This window comes from Epargyreus clarus, unplaced genomic scaffold (genome assembly GCF_041222505.1).
Source record: "Epargyreus clarus isolate Ecla_fem2 unplaced genomic scaffold, WU_Ecla_fem_2.2 ptg000010l, whole genome shotgun sequence".
Classification (NCBI taxonomy): domain Eukaryota; kingdom Metazoa; phylum Arthropoda; class Insecta; order Lepidoptera; family Hesperiidae; genus Epargyreus; species Epargyreus clarus.
The window spans coordinates 9,318,846-9,340,859 of NW_027332218.1; the positions used below are offsets into that span (position 1 = coordinate 9,318,846).

The 22,014-nt window shown below is 38.7% G+C and overlaps 1 protein-coding gene across 1 annotated transcript in view; it reads right to left on the bottom strand.

The window, feature by feature from the left end:
* Delta (neurogenic locus protein delta) overlaps positions 1–22,014 on the bottom strand; it is a 39,926-nt gene that overhangs the window by 6,666 nt on the left and 11,246 nt on the right. Inside the window, exons 3-4 of the mRNA XM_073077401.1 lie at positions 7,276–7,336; positions 1,770–2,027 (exon numbers count right to left, since the gene is read on the bottom strand). Coding sequence (XP_072933502.1) covers positions 1,770–2,027; positions 7,276–7,336 — 319 coding nt within the window. The remainder of the gene's footprint in view (positions 1–1,769; positions 2,028–7,275; positions 7,337–22,014) is intronic.

Below are 22,014 nucleotides of genomic sequence, written 5' to 3' on the forward strand. Positions count from 1 at the left end.
GTACACAATTGGTAAAGTCAGAAGTTTATTACTAAGCGTCTGTCTGTCTGTCACAGGGCTTCATTTTTTAAACCGATATAGATAGATAATAAAAAAATTCAGAGTGTGTCGATAGCCGCTACGATAATAAAAAATAAAAAAGGTTGCACGGAACCCTAAGCGTGCGAGTTCGATTCGCACTTGTTCAGTTATTATATTCAATATCTTTTTTATACATCATGAGATATATATAATTGTATAAATATTTCTGGTATTATAGTATAACGACAGTAACGCTAGAATGCTTAGACATTTTAATTAAGGTCGTTACTATTCGCGAATCGTTTTGAAAAATTACAATTGTCCAACTTGCTTCTTTGACGCAAACGTTTTATGGGACTGCCATTTACATTTACGTGGACAATATTTACCTAGACAACATACATTTGGCATTTTAAATAAGTTTTCAAAAATGCTTGAGAACGTCTAAAACGCATTTTTTTTGTACAAAAAAATGTGTAATATGAAGATTTTTGTATGTTAAAATTTACTTTTGAAAGTTTTTAGATAGGATCCTTGACCCAAATGCGTCAGTGTTTGGACAATATAAAGGTCAGGTTAAATTGCCACAGAGGATGTCAGTCCAAAATTGGTCACATCTGAGTTTAATGAGGAAGGGGGAATTTAATAGACTATTTAAAAGCCCAGGAAGTTACGCGAATTTTTGTATGCGTTTCAAAGTTTGTGACAGAATTGTTTGGTTGCATTTTCATACGTTTTTAAGAAATGGGGCGTTTGTTGTTTTTGTATCTGGCTTTCTTTAGTGTATATTTTTTTGAAATTTGTATTGAGAACCATTGTTAATACGCGTTTATCTCAATATAAAATTAATTTAACCTTCATATATTCGTTTGTAATTTTCAATAATAACCAATTTTTGCTAACCAAACTCGAAATTTGAAAAATTTTGCCTACAACAATATTTTGCGATAATACTTTTCAACTACACATCATCATCAGAAATCATCATTTTTTTATTTTTTTTTATTTTATTTATTTGACACACCAACAGCATAACATACAGAAATTTTATAAATAACATTGTGATATAATAAGATACACTGGTATGCAAGCCAGTTATAGGCATGTACAACATTTATAGAAATAGAGACGTGATATCTATGCAAATAATGTAAGATACTTAGAAAAGAAAATAAAATAAATCTATACAATAAATATACATAATTTACTCAGGAAGCAAAACTGTTGAGGTAGGTAGATAGTTTGGTTTTAAGACGACAACATTCGTCATGAAAAATGTCTATGACGGCTGATGCACACACTTCAGCAGAGATCCTAGAGAGGGTGGAATGTTTGAAGAGGTGAGTTCTACTGGGTGGTACATGGAAGATTTTGGTAATAGGATGTCGTGGGTAATTGTATGGAACGTTTATACTTAATTGTTGCAATAAGTGGCTACAATCAATTTTGCCGGAAATTATTTTTTTGAGAAACATGATATCGAGTATCATGCGACGGTTTTTTAATGACATAATTTTAAAATGTTTTAAGCGGAGATCATACGTAGTACGGTGGAAAATTCCTGATGAATGAAACGCTAGGTGTCTTGTGAAAGCCCGCTGTATGTTTTCAATTCGCTGTGAATATTTAACAAAATGAGGGTTCCAAATAACTGAAGCAAACTCAAGTTGACTGCGAACGAGCGAGTTGAATAAAGTAGTTTTACACTTCGATATCAATCATCAATATCAATATTAAAAGAAACTTACGTTTCGAGCAGTAGTCTCCCGTCCATCCATGCTTGCAGACAATCTCCCCAGTGGCGGAGCAGGTGTAGTGTCCGAAGGCGTCATCCCTGGGCCTGCAGAGCACCTCGCAGCCAGGCCCATAGTAGTGCGCGGCGCACGTCACCCGGTATGACAGCCGGAGATGCGCACCCCCTGGACCCCCCCAGCGCTGCTCCTCTTCCACCCACGGACCTCCAACGTCGGCTATGCTCTGCTTCGTCATACGCGCGATTAACGTGTCTGGAAAAAAAGGTTTCTATTAGATATTGAAGAAGGTTGAAGAGTTTTAGCTATTAGGTCTGGTTTAGTCATGTGAGGTTACTTATATAGAACTATATAGCTTAGTTTTAGTGTAACGCATGTGCGATTTGTTTTAGGACACGTTTCGTTATATTTTAGCATGGTGACGAAAGTTTTTATTCTGTGGTAACCACTTAATACCATCAGAAATGCATACCCATTTACTATTACGTAAACCAACTTTTAATGTGTTCAGTTCATTCGTTTATATTGTGTGAATGTAATAAGTATTATCTTCATTAAAAGATAAAACAACCTTTTGAAAAATTAAGAACCTTAAACCGTTTTTACTTAACTAATGAATGCTATTATCATATCGTAGTCAACGACGCCTATTCACCGAAAAACGTTAATCCTCAACTTAGCACAAAATAAAATGGTATTATAGCTATTATACTACAAAACAAAATAGATAGTTAACGCGAACGTAATCTAGAAAGGATAAAACACAATTTAATTTGATTAGGTAAAAGCGTATCTGTTTATCAGCGTGGGAAAGGACTGGGAGTAAATTGACCTGTTACCGACTCTTGACGCCCGCATTCAAACGTGAGATTTCATTGTTCAAAACGTGATTCACTGCGCGCTTGTAGGCGCCCGTTGGGTGATTGATTAAGAGTTTTAACTACTAGATAGATAGGTTTTATAATATAGAAGTAGCAAAAACATGCTGTCCATTTGATGTTAAGTAGGTACCGCCAGCAAAGAAGCCCAGATTAGATGAGATTCCTATTGAGATCGTCCTAAGATGCGTTACTACCTATGAGGATAGAACGTCTTGTATATCTCCTATAAAGCTATAAAAGTATCCACAAGAACTAAGGAAACATTGAAAGCCTGAAACTACTCGTATGTTATAAAAACCCGCACTCCATTCATCAAAGCGCTGTAATGGTGGTCGGAGGCACGCTGGGAAACCTCGCCGACCAGATCCTACCTTTATTTATTTCTCTCCGTGTATGCCTCTTTTTCTTTTTGCCCCGACGTTACATTCCTAAGCCGGTAATCCCGACAGCAGATAAAATTAAACCAGACGCGAAACAAAATTAAAAGGTACATAAAAACGATCGATCCCGACTAATTTCGTGGCGTATGGTATTCCGATACGATTGTTCTTCGGGTGTCAGCGATAAAGGATAAGGAGTAATGAGATGCGAGTTATCTCCGATCTGAGTTTCGGCTCTTTTGTTTACAAGTGCGGGTTAATGCCGAGCTATTGTTGACTAAAGATTGACCGGTTTCATTTATTAGAAATATTCACGTAAGCGGAATGTAAATGGCTTCATGGAGTTGTAAATAGACGATTTATTGATGGTCCGAAATAGGTTCTCGTTTTATCCTCCTGACGAAGACGATGAGCCCGAAGCCGGAATACCGCATAGTGCACACAATTCAACGGGTAAGCTTACACCGACCGATCGTATCTGTGCAATAAATCTAAATGATAAAACGCGTACGTACCTAACTTAGTCGGCCAACGAAAATAATATATTAAACATCGATACATTCCGCATTCTGTGCCGATGGAAATCGAAAATTGTAGTTTTCAGATAACACGAACGCCTAGGAGTGGCTCACTCGGTTGGCACGATTTCTTTGTTAGGATACATCGACATTGTTACATAGTGTTACATTGCACTGCTGTGAGAATTACAGAAGCGTATTAAAAGGTTACAAAAACTTTTATACCATTTGTGGAACGCGGCGTTAAGTTGTTTTACATTAAGAGGAAATTGGATATAAAAAGTTAAAAACACAACGTTAAAAATAGAGCAAATTATAGAGGCATTTTAAGTAATACGATACGAAATTACAGCATTAATACACTAGGTTCGGTTTCAGAGAAATGTTATTAAAGCAAAGTGCAGAGTTCGGAGGGAATTAGAAAAATGATGTGTGGGAACCGAGAGCGGGTTGCAATTTAGCTCGAATGTGCGCGGAGAATTATGGCAACCGTGCACTCAGGTGCTAGGGTTGCCCGCCGCGTGAAATATGACCGCCACTACACACAGAATTATCACTCGTGTTCAAAACAAATGAATAAAACAATCAACAATTGTGCCGAAGCACTATCATCATCTCGAAAAATAAGTTTCCATTTCAAGAGCGTACTAACCCTATAAGAAGGTTCCGGTCTAAACAATTTGTAGGAAAATTGCTTCGAGGTTTTTGTTCTCTATACGTACCTATACCGAATCGTCAAAACGTTACCCGAGCGTCCGTATACCACGAAATTACACTCATTATACCAAATCATCGTAACAATATTAAATGAAGGTGTGTACCCGATCTTCTATTAATGTAGTATCGATTCACAAATAAATAACACATTTAAGAAGGACGAGTCTGTACGTGCCGCGCCGGTACGCCAGATAACATGTAATTATGGATGCAGAGGTCACTACAAATAAAGAAGAGATCCAAACGATAAAAACAAAAGAAAGCGAAATAACCGATAATTCGAGCCGGCCGATATCGGAGGCGGACGGAACCGATTTTGGATGTTTTGAACGCGATTTTCGGAACAGGGATGGGGTTCACGCGATCCAGCTTCCGCCGATCGATCGATCGATCAATAAGGCCGCCGGATGCAGCTCTCATTCATTATGTAGCTAGACTGACAACGTCTAGCCACTCCAACTTGTTCGTCGACGGCCTAATTGTAAAGCGTCCGCGACCTATTGTAAAACAAAATCGAAATTAATACTTCACATTAACTCTTATTGAATCATTAATAAGGGTTTATTGCTCCGGGATTGTCGAACAAAACTCCGAAGCCGCCGGCGCTGTGGGAAACGGCATTTCATCAATGGGCTGAGCACACAAACTGCGTTCTCCTTTGTTTATAAAACTGTCCACTTCTAATGCTCGACGTGTATTTCAATTTGAGAGGCGCGTTCGGCGTCACGCCTTACACTAGATAAACAATCGCCCAATTCGTTTTTCAACGCTACGTTGGAGTCGTAACTCGAGACGTTTTACGAAGAGACAGGAAAACTATTAACTCGAGATGTGTTGCGCACGTCGACGGCGCTACGCACCTTTAATTTGCTATTGTTTTTAACAAAACAGGTATATTCGGTTCGCGCAACGAATTCATGTGCACGGAGGATTGCGCAATAAATTCGTTAGCGGGCCCGGCTTAAATTTGCGAAAGGCAATTAACGCTAAGTCGCGGAGAGAGCTGCGAACCGGAGGATCGGGCTTCGGTCTCGCGTAATGAATTGGCTAATGCACAAGCGGATAACGAGATAAGGGCCCGTCACAACATAACCGTAACGATAATGCATCAGCACATAACGTGCGGCGGCGAGCGGTAGCGCGGCCCGCGGCGTTCGCGCGGTCCAGACGCGTAATTGCCTCCACGAATCTGTTATCAATGCTGTCTTTTCACACGCTCCTATTCTCGTTTCGCCTATATGGAGGTGTAAATCGAGACAGTGCAATAATCGTAAACGGAGCGGCCGAGAGAGTAAACAAAACTTACGGGACGAGACACCGAGCGTGCCCACCTATTATCCGGTGGCATGTGCTTAGCATCTGTCGACGACGCTTCCTGAGCTACCCAGCGCCTGTTACATCATAAATTGAGCCTTCCGCACCGTCTTCCGTAATTTTTTATCCAGTTCAAGCCCTACAATGACGATGGACGAAGTGTAAACTAAAAATTGACTTCCTCGGGGCTAAGTTTTTTAGTATCGAGTAAACAATGGGTCGATCCGTTAGCGGCACCCAGGTGCGCTCCGTTGCCTCGGGCGCTACACAAAAGATTTCGTTGAAGGAAGGAGCGGTCATATCAAAATTGCAAGCCATCCATCCCATTGTCGCACGGTTGTTTGTTTAGGAGAAGAATCTCTTTATGCTCAGAAGCTTTACAATCGAGTTTATCTATGATATATTGGATTCTTTAGACGTGTGTCGCTATTGAAAACGTTTCGCTAACGTCTTCTGCGCGGTTGAAAGGAATTTGAGTCGTTGCAAGTTTTGGTTTTCGAAATCCGCTTAGTAGTAACCGGCTGCATTCAGCTGCGGTTCGGTATTAGATAAAAAACCGAATGTGATTTAATTAAGCATTAGCCAGTGAGTCGATACTGAGTGAACACAAACGGCGTGCGTGTAACCTGTTATTATGGTTGATTAGATTTCTGTTGGTAACATTTCTCGGTAGTGCGTCGGCGCCGCCCATCGCTCCCGCGCCGTATTAAAAATATACCCGTCCTCTTAAGCTATCCAGTCCGAACGCTAATGATTTTCGGTAAACCGGCCCGTAACACACCTCCGTATCTCCGAATCTCTCGAGTAAATCACCGTCGTTTTTGTTACCCGGTCAGGAGTAGTAATTATGTCGGTCAGAGTGCAGCGGGATGAGAATCTAATTAAGAAGTGGGCAGATCCAGTCAGAATTCGCGTTCGCTAAAACTAAGTTATTTCTAAAACTACTTCGACGGGGCGTTCTCTATTGTAAATTTACGTTTTGGTTAAACGTCCGCTTATGATTTTGGATGCACGCAGAGAATTATCATGATGATGTATTTACGGTGGGCTGCGGGTTACAATTCATTCGGAATCGTTTTTTCGGTCACGCCATGTCGCATGTACACCGTAAACCTGTCGATTCTTTATTGGACGTTTAGGCCCGCGTGATATCGTCAAACGAACCGAGCCGAACTTAATATCGATTCTATCAAATCGATTGCTCTAAATGATTGTAATCTAAAATTATTTGTGCATATGGCATATCGTGTGTAATTCCGTTGTAACTCTTAAAATGGGATAGTAAACGAAATGTTTCGAGTTCGTGCGTGCGTAATCGAATAACCGATGAGAACTTAATGTTTTTTCGACTAGGTATCGGTCAACGGCCATCGGAATATATTAGAACATTTCTACTAAATTTTCGTCCTACAGAAGGCTGAGTTTATTAGAATACGGCGTGCATTGCGAAGCGGCTCACGCGCGTGCCGCGTGCTTCGAACGCCAATCGTACACTCCATGGGAACATTTTTGTCTTCCACGATATGATAATATAAGCATTCAAATATACATACTGTCCGTTAAATGCACGATAAACACCCAGAATTACAGTGAAACCTGGATGTGAGCGAGTCGTGACGGACGTGAGGTGAATTTTACAAATTTTCGATGCTTCATGACCCCTTTATCATAATCGCATTAGACTGCAACTCACCGTCAGATCTCGACGTCTCGTTGGTGTCGTGCCACGCTTCCACTATCAGCGAGAAGGTACCCTGAAAAATTAAACGAAACACATTAAAACATTGCTCGCAATTACAGCACGAACGTTTATAAGTATACAAATAAGTAAGAATTCTTAAAATGCACAATAATGGCAATCCAGCCGCTTTGTGGAATTTTAAAACGTATTCGAGTATGTTCTTTACAATAAGATAATCCAATATATTCCATCTTGAGCAGAGACCTTTAAAAATGGGCGCAGCGCCGAGCATTTCAAATATTTCCTTTAGTTTACGACGTCGCTCGGAATGGCGGATGAGTGTAAATTAACAACATGATAGACAGGTGAACCCGGGAGCAGATGGCTGAATTGTTTTAATACGGGCTAAAAATACTATGCGCAATAAGGCGATGGGTAGCGTACTTGCTCCCAACATGGACTTGTGTGATGTTACCGTGGGCTTAAGCGAAGAAAAAACGGGTGCGTATCAGATAGAGATATTGACATTTCGATGTTTACATAAGGAGGCGAAACGGCAGTCGAAATCGATTATCGACGATAACGCGAGTCAACAGCTCACAGGCGCCCGTCCAGTTTATCAATGGGTTTTATGGCTGTCTCCTGAACTCGGCCCATGCGAAAATGTTGCCGGTCGCTAGATGCTTTATGAAATTTCTCCCACCGCTCGGAACCGGTTCCGTCCACCATAAAACAGCATAGCTGCATCGGACGATCCGCCGCTACACGAATACGATAAGTAATAAACTTCGCTATTGAATCATCCGAATGTAATCGTTACCTAAACGTTTTTTGCCGCGAAACATTATCGCACGCAATACTTTAAAGCGTTTGTATTATTTATCTAAATAATCACTCAAGATTATTTTAAGCCATCCACGAGTAAACTGTTGTAAATAAAGCGGTCGTTTCATAAAATAACCTTCAACCGCATACGATCAGATGAGGTAGGCGACTCATGAATGCCGAACAATTTCTGTTCAACGGAGTTCAAAGGCAGTGTTCTCGACTGAACCACCGTAACCTTCACTCACGTTCGTGTTTGTTCATTTATCGATCAGAAAATCTCTCCAATTAAATGCTCGAACAGTTACACTAAAATAATTTTAGAAAGATTACATCGTCGAGTTTTCGTTTGCTTTTTTTTTGATGCCCCGTCGTCTAATGTAAACGATTATCTGATGAACTATTTCACCCTTTTTATAGAATTCGTAAATGGAACAGGTTTAATCCCACCTCGAATGGCCGATGCCTATTTGTTTGGTCAAGTAATCGCCCCAAAGTTTTCGATTGTTTACGATTATACGTAATCTTCGAATGAAGCCGCGATAAGCGTCGACGAAGTGGGTAACTAAACTTTATTAGAAACGGGTCAATCACTATCAATAAGGTAATCAGAGAGCGTCATAATCCGATGACGGCCATAAGAGTATGACTTTGAAAACGGGCTAAGAATCCGTGACGGCGTGTAATTAGGTATAATACACACGTCACGGGTCGTCTCTCGTGCAGCTGCGCCCGACGGATATGAAGGGTCACCATTTAATTTCTTCATAAGATCACCACACGAACTCTTAAGGAGTGATTCACGACTGACAGATGTCCCCGTTGTCAATTAGCTTGATGAATGAAAACATAATTTGCATGAGCGAGAACTAACAATGAGTTATTTGCATAGGAACTGATACGTACATCTCTAGCGAACAATAAACATTGTAGAAATCAATAGTAGAAATCCATGGTTTCCCAACGCACATCACACGGCGCATTATGAAACAAGAACCGCGACGCTTTTTGTTACGTTTTTCCTCCGCCGTATAAACGCTTGTAGATAAGCGTAATTAAAGCTTTCGATAGAACGTTCAGTTTTGACGAATTTATAATAAGTGAGTCTCGTTATACGTCGACAATACAAGCGGACGTGTTATCGCCCGTTTCTGAATACCAAGCAGGCGGGTGGGACTGAACGATTTTGAGCCTTACGCCGGAGCTTCCTTTCACGGGGCATTTCGGTCCGTAACTCGTATTCAGTGTAAAAGGAGTGAAGGAGGTTGTCTGAGTGTTATTATGATTTGTTTGCGCGATCAAATATGGTAAGTCGTAGTATACAGCGTATTGATTTGTTAATCGAGTATGGAGAGCGCATTTCGGCCAGCTGAGGCCGCTCGTAAGTAGATGCCGGTTCCCACGGCAGTGACTCGGCCGGCCCATAAAAAGCGGCGACGTAAGCGTACGTGTACAGGTAGCCTTTATAAACTCACCGAGCTGTCGATACTGTATTTACAATTAGAATAGGCCGAGATTAATTAAACTAGTTAACATCTTAACACAATTTCTATACTATTAACTTGTTGAGTGATATACGTATCTATTTATATCGATAATAAGGTTTATTATTCAAATATAGAAATTAGGGAAGAGATGACGTTTTAATATAAATCTCGATACGTTGTGAAATAAGAAAACATAAACTTTTTAACTTTGTAAGTAGGTTTACTTCTAAAGTTAAAACTGCATACACGATCATGTAGTTCCAAGAACAAAATAAGATTTTACCAAGTATGAAATAGCGGTACTTTATTTTAAGTTGTACTGGTCCAGCCGCGTCTAGTCCATCTGACTCTACAATGAAACCCGTTGCCAAGCCGGCAATTAAGGAAACATACGCCGCCACTCGACATAAACGAAATACTAATTGACGGCCGATCTTAGTGCAGTATGTATGTGTTCCAATTTTTAAGTTACAACCACATCGATAAATAATTTTAATCGACCAACATTCCTTTTATGTAAGGCCTAAACTGCTTACGTTATCACTGTAAACCTTTTTTATTAGAATGAAGTTGCAAACGAACATGCAGTTGCAGTATACTTGATGGTAAATCCTTATAGAACAACATGAACCCGATCAGAATCGTTGCCACACTGAAGACTAAGATGTTCGCGTCATATCTTAGTCAATCGATATCTACAATTCTACACATACTAAGTAGGTTAGAAGTCATATGATAGAAGTACTAAAAAAAGTTTATTTACATGGCACAAAGATAAAACGGAGTTTTAATCTTTTCCAAGCTTATTCTAACAACACCAGTATAACGTATTAATTTAAAGAGAAAAAAATATATTTAAGATGAAATATATAGCTTCGTGCGTGACAACCTTAGCGCTATATTGGATCCTTTTCAAGCGTAAAATTCTGTTATTGGGGCTTTGGGGCGATCAGGGAATGAATGCGAGGGAATGATTTGATAATCGTTTTATAGGGGTGTCTAAAGAGGCTTCTAAATTTCATCGGGTTTCGTTTAATTACAAAAGGGATTTCGGATAATTGGACTTAAACAAGTAACGCTTAGTGGTATAGATTCCAATTCAGGATTCAGGATTCGCAGGACGCGGTTTAGGATTCGAATACCGAATTAAAAATTGAAATTATTGTTTTTACACTTTTTGTTTTTTTGTTTGTAAATGAAAATACCACCAACAGCCACCGTGGTGCAGTACCTAGGCACAGGATGACAGACAAAAGGGCGTGGGAAAGGGATAAGCCTGAAGCGCCATCTGGCTGTTTACAACAAGAACAAAGCTATAATCAGGTGACCGTGCCTTTTCATATTCGGACACGTGTACCGGCATTGTTTACTCATTTATTGGTTTGTAAAGTTGTATTGTAACAAAATTGTTTGGTTGTTTACGGTAAATGATTGTAACAAAAAATTGTGAGAATTGTAAATGTTGGTGTTTAACATCGTTTCATGGGAATTTTTTTTGGTTTTAGCGTTAATTGTGTATTGACTTTGGTTATTAATTCGACGCCTCGTTCAGAAACAGACACGTAAATCTTTTGAAAGCTTATTAGAGTAATAAAGTGATTTAAACGGAGAAATGTGCTCTGTGAAGAAAATTGTGAAGAATTCTCTGTAATGTGTGTGAAATTTTAGTTACTGGACTAGCGTTTTTTTAAGATATTTATTAACAGTTCTAGGGTTAGTGGACTACAGCCTGCATTTTGAGAGATGCCCAGCAGTGGGACAATTTCCCGAAATGCACCAAGTTTTACCGTTGGCACGATACCGTAATTTCGAATACTTAAAACCAGAAAAAGTGCACCACAGTTCACTTTTATGTTTCGACACGAGAAAATACTTATTTGGAACACAAACACGGTTCAAGTGGAAGTCGTGATTTCATATTTCACACTTTGCCAGTGGTAAGTCTTGAGACAGGTTTTTTCACTTAGTTTTGAGCCAATGGGACTAAGTTTCGGAGTTACCGCATCGGAATAGAGTTCAAATTGCGTTTGTTTTACCGATGTGGGTCCAACGATATGAACTTAGAATGTGATAGTATAGAATACGCGTTTAAAGAATGCGGTGTTAAATATGGATGCCGTTTTGGTACTATTTCTTTTTAAACTTAACGACTCTAAGAGTAAAAGATTTTTTCTATTACAAACCTATATATCAAACGAAACGTATTATTATGAAGCTTTAATCAGCGAATTGGCGTTGCTAGAGATTTCACTTACTTTTCAGTATTTTGTATTTAGGTTATCTATTTTTTTATTCTAAGTAAAGTGTTAGTGACCATCCTTCAAATTAAATATATGTAAATTCCGTCTGAGCAATATGTAGCGTGTATAAGCGTTTCGATCGAGTTTAATCCCAATTATTGATGGTTTTAATTAAGTTTATCTCAATGTATTTTAGTATCGCGGATCACGGTGCGATGACCGATGATTCATATTACATCAAAACGTCTATATTGTTATGTCTGGGTTTATAATAGTTGTAATATAAAGGTGTGTTTATGTATTATTTATTAATTTATTTATTTATTAGGTAAGCTTAGTTAAGTGCTTAATTAATAGATGGGCATAGTATGCGGTATCAGTCCTGGAGGCTAAAATGGCGCCTTATATGTAAGTCAGCCCGCATCCATACTTACTATACGCATACTTTCCCAAACAGTAATTTATTAACCCTAATAAAGAACCGTTAAAAACATTTTGATTTATTTTCATCTTTAGTAATATGAGATATGTGAATGGGAGATCGTGTACAAATATTCTCCAATAAAAATATCCAGGTCGACAGTTTATTGGCGACAGTACACGTGCATTCGGTTAGAATGCTAAACAGTTTCGTGGTAAACACGAGTAACTATGGCGAGCGGGACCCGGCCTATTATGCTTGTAAATTCCAAAGCAACGCTGTTAGTCAACGTTACGTAGTTGGGCGGTCATCTCGATTTCGGCGGGTTATACTTGTTGGTAGACTCACGTCTGTGCCACAAGTGAGACGTTCTCAGCGACCTATGTGAACCTATGACGTTCCAACTTCAAATTGTCGAGAGAAATCCTCTTTGTTTGCACTCTGTACGACGTGCGGCCCGCACACATTCGATATATTGTCAATATTGTGCGGACACCTTTAACATTTGAAAAAGGAAACTTAAATCACTTGATAATGATGGTATTCGGCCAGCGACTGATTTATCATCTGCGTATTTGATTAAGAGCTTTTTAAGAGCCAAAACCGTTCACAGATAACATTAAATTGATTTAGATATTTTTGTTATACATTTCACGGTCACCATAAAATTAAGTGGGTCTTAAAATCAATTTAATTAAGATTAAAGTAATAAACGATCTTGATGGGGCTTCGTCATAAGTAATCATGTAATATAGATTTATGGATATAAATCACATAAAGACATCATTTTATGAGAATTTATATTTCGACCAAATTATAAGCAAAGAAATTCATCGCTTCAGAGTTATGATGAATAATTCAAACATAAAATCGTATAAAAAACTGCCTCATAAAGATAAAATATAATTATTTGTTCTAATATGCATACCAAAAATATACTCTAATTATAAAGAATAGTAAAAAAAATTCACACGGTAATCGTAAAAATAGCTATTACTCAACGATAAAGTCAGTTTTGCCACAGTCGAAACGACAGTGAGCAGAGGTGACCACGAAAAAACCAAGAGGCTCATTACGAAAGGATTAATTACTCAAACTGGGAAGTAATTAAAGTCTTAATATTCTGGCTTAATATCTCTAATTTCACTGTGCATTGCTAACAAACATTAAAGCTGTACTAAGTCGTAACAGCACTCTTAAGCGCTGCTGTGTTCTGGTTTGAAGGGTGTGGTAAGGGAGACATACTTTTCCGAGGCGTTCTAGCTTAGTCCTCAGCGACGCATCTGTGGCGGACCTTAGGTAGGAATATCTAATCCTATTTGGGGTTGATTACAGGTGTCCATTGGGCAGCAGTAGCCACTTACCATCAGGTGGACTGCATGCTCGTCTGCTACTACTATATTACAAAAAAGTCAGTTTTAACATTTCTTACTTACCCTTTTCGTCCAAGTTACATACAAAATAAGTCGGACATTAACAATTTATTGCCAACAATTACAATCGCGAAAAAAGCCAAACACTGGCGGAATTCGGGACTTTTAAACGAGCTAGTGAAAAACGAAGACTGCCTTTAATTTCACATCGCGTCGCCGGCATTCAGACAGCCAAAGGTTCAAGCCCGAGGAATTCCAAAAATGAAAATGTCAGCCATAAACAACGGAATGATTTGAATGAATAAGAATTAAAAAATAAAATCGGAGTCAACAAATTTCGGGAGACGCCCGCCTAACCGTAGATCAGTCGATAACGCATGAGAAGGGTGAAGCGTTGAAACCGAAACCATATCAAAAACCTTCTGATTTGTTCATCCGGTTTTTACATGAGAAACAGCGTCATCGCCTGGCTCCACCCCCTTATAAAATTTTATCTTTTTCAAAATATTTTCGCAGCCTATAATATATTTTTGGACTAAATTATCTACGCTTTCGTAATGTTTTTGTTAATCAAAATTAGTCCGTAAAAACACAAAAGTAAAATAAGCCTTAATAAAGATTAGCTTCAAAATTCTTATATTTTATTAAAGACAGACGTTTTTATTTATTTGTATAGATGACGCGCAGCCTCCCAACAAGTTTGGACATGATTCGACTTAGATACTCGTACATATAAACAGCTTTTTCAAACCACTTTGCATAGCGACTTCGACCGATGAGTAACTAAAATATAACTGGAAAAAGCTTACTTATTCTTAGCACGATTAGTAGAAAAGCACTTAAAATGGCTCAAATGTACCGATGCGTTAATCTGGCGCTCATCTTCGATCCAGAAATGTTCCGAGAACAGTTCCAGCTCTGAATTCTCAATGAATAGATGGTATCTATTTGTCATATGTAAATGTGTAACGTTTTGGTTAGATGCAAAGAAATTTTTGTATTTGGACTGTAGAGATTGTGTTAGCAATGGTTCGCAATAGTTATAAAAGTAGGATAGGTATTTAGTCTGAAGTTCACCTGATGATAAGTGGTCAGGGTCGTCTAAAGACAACTTTAATCAACCCCGATTGAAATTAAAGTCGTATCTAAGACGCATTACCATTCGGAAGGACTAAGTTGGATGGTTGGTTGGAGTTCTGATGTTCTCCTGTTTTAACAACCTTTAAACTAGAACATAGAACACTTAACACTGCTGTTGTACGCAGAAATGGTACTTCCCAAATCGACTCGCAAACTTTTCAACAACCTAACATGTGCAATCTTTATTTACAATCGAAAAAGTGTCATTCAATGTGGAACTTCAGCCCGCGGAGGTTCCCACTATGATCGGCCTTTGACACGTTCATAAATTCGCCGAAGTAGGTACCACGCACGTAAGTACCGCGCCACCTCCCATACTAAATAATGGCAGCGATTTATTCAGCGGTCGCGGATACGGCGGAGCATGTGAGTTGCTCAGGATTCCTAGAAAGTGCGCGCGTGTGATGAATAAAGAGGGGAATGTGTGGAATTTCATCAGTGCAGATTTGAGGGCTCGGGAGCGACGTGAGAACCCGACCGGTCTGATAATGGCACGCCTTTACAGATACGCTGGCTACTGCTTTGATAGCTTCTGTTCGGGGTCTCAGGTTCGAATCCCAGACATTTCGGTTGTTTTTTTTTTAAATAATTATCTGTTTTAACGATGAAGGAAAACATTGCGTGGGAACCTACATGCTTCATAGTTCTTAAAAAGTTAATTAATAAATCGGCCAAGGTAGATTATGGCGTAAACCCTTATAATGAGATGACTCCAGTGCCCAGCAGTGGGACAATAACATTGAATACGACACATAATCCGATGACAGGATTCATTAAACGCACCGAAGCTTATATCAATTTTAATCTGACATCACTTAACTCTCAAATGTCTTGAGGCACTTGTCATGTTTAAAATCAGCGACACATTTCAGCTACTTATAAATCGGTTGCTTTGAACATTTTTATTAGACGCCGTAAATGTTGGAGATGTAGTTAAAATGTCAGAATCTGACCGTAAACGAGACTCCGTTTGAAAAAGGAGTGTTTTCTTAACGTTCTCGAGTAGACGCCCCGTCACGTTGACTGAGTTACTAAATAGACTCTTAATCTAAGGCAGCCTTTATCGTGACGTCAGCGAAATACATCTAATGAAAAGTCATGCATACACTTTATATTACTTCCGATTTGATTCTTGAGTGTTATACGTAAACATCTATTTATAATGTTTAAAGGAAAAATGAAATATTTTTACACACTTGTCAACTTGCCATTTCGAACCATTTGTCTCATTAAATTTGACAATTCTGTCCCCCTGCGTACGTCACTTGACAGACTCATCCTCAATAAGTTTTAGGAGTCTATTCTCTTCCTTTGTTGTCGTAAAGACCGGTTAACTTTATCGTCTATTCATTCCGTTGATGAGCTTATTTTCTTTATCTCCTCGCTATGACTAATCGCTATTTACGATCGGGCTTTGCCGTTCCTGTCGATGCAATGTTATTTTAGCACCGAGGAAGCACTCGAAATAATTGGAATGGCTCATTTTATTGTGCTACAGTTTATTTAGGCGTATTATCGTGAAATGCATTCCTTAATTGATAGTTGCTGAATACCTGTTCAGTGGCTCCGAACAATGCAATGCTCGGTAATTATCCACGCTCCGTTTCTTTAAATTTGAAACTATAAAATTGGTTTAAGTCGTACAATTACAGTGACACTGAAGATGTTTTGCATCATATTAAATTATGTGTAATTTTAAATTTGTATTTTATACATACACATTTGATTACTAAGATATCAGCAACTACTGAATAGATTAGTAATTTAACATTTAAGACACTTAATTCAATGAAATGTAATTTATTAAAAGATTTACCGAAAGTGTTTAGTCAAAGTGTGAAACCGAAAATAAACGAATCAACTGTCTGACAAACAGTACGGTCCAGGTTTGATCCCCGGCCAAACACTTTATATAAGATGAATATATACCTGTTATGGATTTGGGCGTTTGTATATCTTTGTATCCATGACACTCACGACATAGCAAAACCTCTAAATTTCGCATATGAGAATAGGAATCGTTCTTTTATATAATAAAAAAAAAACACAAAACCGCGCTAAGTAGTAAACCGTCCTCGATCTACTCTTACGCGGAATTTCATTTCGCGGTCCTTTAGTCCGACATTAATTGCGTCGGAGATATAAAGGGCGGTGTCGAAGGGAACAAGTTCGAATGAAGCATTCCATAGCTACGGATTATTAAAAGAAGCGGATGTAAGGGTAAGTATTTTAAGTTCCCGGCGCGAGCGCTTGAGATAAAGGAAATTATTAAGAGCGACACAAAAACGCCGTAGACGGAAGTTTGTTCGACTGATATCGCGTTACTGGTTACTTGATGATCTATGCGAGGTTTTTGTAGCTTGCACTCCATCTAAAGAGCACTACCGTCCACCGACAATGTGGCCAACTGTATAGAACAGTACACTTACCATGAGTTTTTACGTTTTGACAAATATGACTGTTTTGATATTTGTTTACATATTTGCCCATACAATTTCCAATCAGCGCCCCTAGCGGATTGTATCAGAACTATAGCGTCAGTAACGTAACATTAAATGTCTAAATTGACTCAACCGGCATTTGCTTACTAGAAATAGGTTTATAAATTCGCACTTTCGTACGAAATCTTATGTAACTGGTTGAATAGTAATGTAACCGATTACAATTCGGTTTCTGGACGATTGGTCGCCGAATCGTGTTTCAGAATTCGTGAAGGCGTGAAGTTTTTGTACAACGCTGTGTGGATTCTTAATTACTTTCTAATGGAGAAGCCGTTAGGGCCACAAGAACTGTTCACACGCGTGACAATGGATTGAAAAAGGTATTCGATCGGCGCGGTGCTTTACAGTATTGTTTTGAGATACGAATCGAGTGACGTCATTGCAACGTTAATTTCTGCGAATATTGTACCGTACGTAACCCGGGGTTAGAGCTAAAACATACACGATACGACATATCGTGGTTAACGTGTCGTAACGATGTCGTGTCGTCAAAATTAGTAACGCTTTTACATTATTTTTTTCTGAAAACGTTTTCCTTAACCATGATAGAATGACATTTTCTTCGTTTCTATTTCACTGATTTTTACAACGCACGCCGTTGATTTTCACGACACGACATCGTCGCGTCGTAATGTATGTATTAGCCCTTAGTTGTTCAAGGTATGTCGACACAGCGAGCGAGATGCTACACTTTCATTTAAATTTTTACCATTATGTAGAGCGTGAAACTATTTACGAAACATGCAAAATAACTAACAATCTCTAGAATTAGTTACGCTGTTGCTTAGTCTACTTACTCCATAATAAAGACGCGAGTTTCTTCACTAAACGACACAAATGCATTAATCAGCTTGTTATCTTTACACATCAATCAAAACTGTTTTACATAAGTTTTGATTGCAAAAAAATATTTCTCACTTTAATGTTCGGTCAAGAACGACCGCCGAATTACAAATACCGCAATTACAATAATTGAAACGTAATTATCATTTCAATAAAACTATTAATGTTACTGTCACTCAACGCACATATTTGTTGCTTCCGAACACGAAAATGCATAAATGATTAAACGGTTCGATTCTTTGATTTAATTAACCTTAATTAGTCCGAGCACGCTACTTGGCGTCTCACGGTAAAAAACGATAACCGATGGTGCTAGCTACTGACATTAATTTCTTCCGGACCTAGCATTAAAAGGTGTTAGGACCTCAGCTAACTTGTAGCATCCGTAATAGACGATTTAGCTGCTTTATTAAGTTAGAAGCTGTGATCCAATGCCGCACACTACTGAACGCCAGTCAGAAGCAATTTGGTCGCGAACAATACGACGCATATTAATGCTGACGATAAAACACATGTTTTAAATATCGAACACAGCAATTCGCTAAATGAGAGGCAGCATCGATACAATCGCCAAAATGTATCGCCACTGTTAAGAAGCATATCTCACGGACAGTACCAAAGAAAAAAAAATACACCAAAAATGAAACAATTGAACGTTTTTCTTTTATGTTTACGTAGGATATAATGGGACAGTTAATTCTAATTGTCACGTTGTTAGTCACTTAAGGCGGTGTTTTTATAGGCGAGGGCCGACCTTCGGCGGGCCTTGTGGGAAAGTGACTTGCCAAATCCACGGTCTCGGGTTCTCACATTGAGGGAATTTTTCGATACCCAATTTGTTAACAAATTGTGTTAGGTGTTTACGTAATCTCTAATATTGGTTTGGTTTCAAGTTGTTATAGGTATTAGTAATCTTGATTTTTTTTAAGTCGACATAAAAAAAAACTTATTGCCTATACCGAAAAAAATATATTTGAATACTTATCGGCTGGATTTTATAAGTCATTAACTTTTCTGTATTAATAAATAAAGTTGATTCGATTTGAATTGTTTTAAGATAAACTGAATATAAATTCATCGCATAAACAAGTGTTGAAATGTATTCACATTCGAAACAAAAATCAACAATTGATCGGTTTTTATCGAACGCCTTCACAACAATGAGATGTAGACAATTTGTTAAGATTAGACGTAACAATGCCGATGAGTAACGTCTAACGTAAGACGGATCTCTGGTTAATCCGTAAAAAGTATAGTTCATGGTCAACATAGAACTAGCGAGGCGAAGGACTTGCTTGTAAGGTTACGCTAGCGTTTACGCGTTTACGCGTCACAAACGCCATTTGAGTAAATTTGAAAATTCCATAAAGAAAATAGGTCTCTAAAACGTATTTATCAAAAAGCGCTATGTTTTGATAGATAGAATACCTATGTATTATATTTAAAATCACCTCACCTCACCTCACTACAAAAAAATACTTTCTCTTATATTTTTTTATTTAGTAGATATAATTATGATTGTAATTTATCTCATAGTATCTGTTAACGTTATAATCTGTTTATTTATGCCAACAATTTAACATTAACGCATGTTCAAACTCACGAAATTCTCATCTTGTTCGGCGTTTGTATGTGTCGTGTAATCGCAGCGTTTACGTCGTACATTCAACATAGTATAAGGGACATGAGGGTAAACAGTGCGCAAGAGTCTTTAGACACTGCGTATGCGCGGAAATACACTTAAAAAAAATACGCTTTGTCACAGCCCCACACTAGGATTCCCTGTATCGAGGGTGCCATGGACACACACAGAGACAAATACACAAACACCCAGACCCAGAAACAGAAACCTAAATTCATTATTTAGATTTCTGTCTGGCCGGGGATCGAACCCGGGACCCTCTGCACGTCAGACCGGTATGGTGACCGCTCCGCCAAGCGGGTCGTCACTTTGACATTTGCGCTCCATCTCTCTCTCGCATATAGCAGGTGTGTAAAAAACAATTGGTGTTGAATATTTTTTCGCGCTAAAACGTTTACATAACGGTTCGCTTCTGAATGGGCTCGTTCATGCCGGGGCGGGGGTTTTCACCCCCTGCGAGGGTGCAACTCTCCGGACCAGTGACCTTTTGTGCACGTGAGTAACAATTTGAACGTATGAGCGGTTCCCATCTTTCTGACAGCCGTGTAACGGACCTCCGGATATGTATATAAGAAATAAATTTCAATCTCTGTGTGTGATTGAAAAATATACTAAAAAAACTGTCCGTCCGTCTGTAAAACTTAGTCCAGAAACCTTACCAATTTTGTTTCTACTTTTTTTTTAAATCGACTACTACTACTATTTTACTTATTAATTTTTTTTTCCTTTTCTAAGTGAATATATTGTGTAAGCACAAGCGACGCCGCGTGTAAACCTAGTCCCAATAAACCCTGTGATTTACAAACACAAATTGTTTAAACGTAAAACGAATAGCACCGCGTACGCTGAATACAAATGAGATTTCTTTTTGGAGTGAGCCATCTCTTTCTTAAAATGATAAATCGTTGTTATGCGTCGTTAACTCCCGCGCCGCTTAACTTGTAATTTCACTGTTCGATGTTGTCAGTAATATTAATATTCCTGTGACCTATTATCGGGTAGGTCAGATCTTCGTGTGAGCTTCGGGATATCTCGAGCTATGTGATAAAAGTTCTCATGTCAAGATCGTATCCAATTTTTACCTAACTGCGGCAAAAGGTTATGTTTTTCGATGCATTTCTATTTCTTTGGTACCTCAATTGTCGTGAGTCTAAACATTTAATTTTTAACCCTTTGTTCTCGAAATGCGTTTTGAAAAATATAGAAGGAAAGAAAACATTGAATAGTTAAGACAAAGTCATGCAATTTATGAATGAAATCACGTTTTAGGGCTCTACTCGAGTATCAAGGGCCAATGGCTTAAGACGGGCCTGTGTTTATAAGCCCTTCCAGGACTGTAACGAGATAGGGACCGTTAGCGCGCTGGTTCGCGACCGAGCGAGTCATGTTTCAAAATATTGTGATGCTGTCCACTGAAGAGTGAATTCAATCTTTTATCAATATATAAGTTGGAGTTCATCTGAAGATCAACACGATAAGAGCATAAAATTGAAAAAAATGCTTGGTCGGGCATCGAACCTGGAACCGTACGCGTGTTAGACCAGCACGCCTTAAAAATAAATAGTAAGGTAAATAGTTGTGTATATTTATGTTTGAATTTTAATTAAACGAAAACAAATCTCGGTGACTAGCAAATGTGTAAATAGAAATAACTTCTTTTAGCGACCTTTCATATGTAAATAAAGGATGCCTCATTGAATGACCTCATTGCGAAAAAACCATCTCTTTACAAAGCTAGGGCAGAATGTTCAAATGCGGCGCGCCCAGCAATTCGTGACTGAAGGCATAACCGGTAAAGGCCGTGAACGATGCGTATGGCGCATATCCTCACTTTAAATTCCATTGTAGCATATTGACACGGCATATGGGAGATGTTTCCCATCTATAGAAGATATGCATATGGCGTCGACTTCATCTAAGCTTAACCTGTCACTGAAATTCGATAGATGGGGATTATTTCGCGTCACTTTCGCTCAATTGATCCCGTCACAATGACTACAGACTATGTGAATTTAAACAGGAAGTTTCAATTTAGCGCCAATTCAAATGGAATGATACTGGCAGTAGAACCGGACGCGCATCCACGTTCGAAAAAAAAGTTTTGAATTTCGTCTATCCCTGTCTACCTGCTTAGGTACCAAATGTCACGTTTCTCCAGATGGGCTTGTGCAAGCCGGCCTGAGAGTTGTTTGCTCAAACATTACGAGACGGTACGACATTTGAAGATGGCCGCTAAATAAAATACAAACACCTCTCGAGCCTCGAATGTCCACACTGGC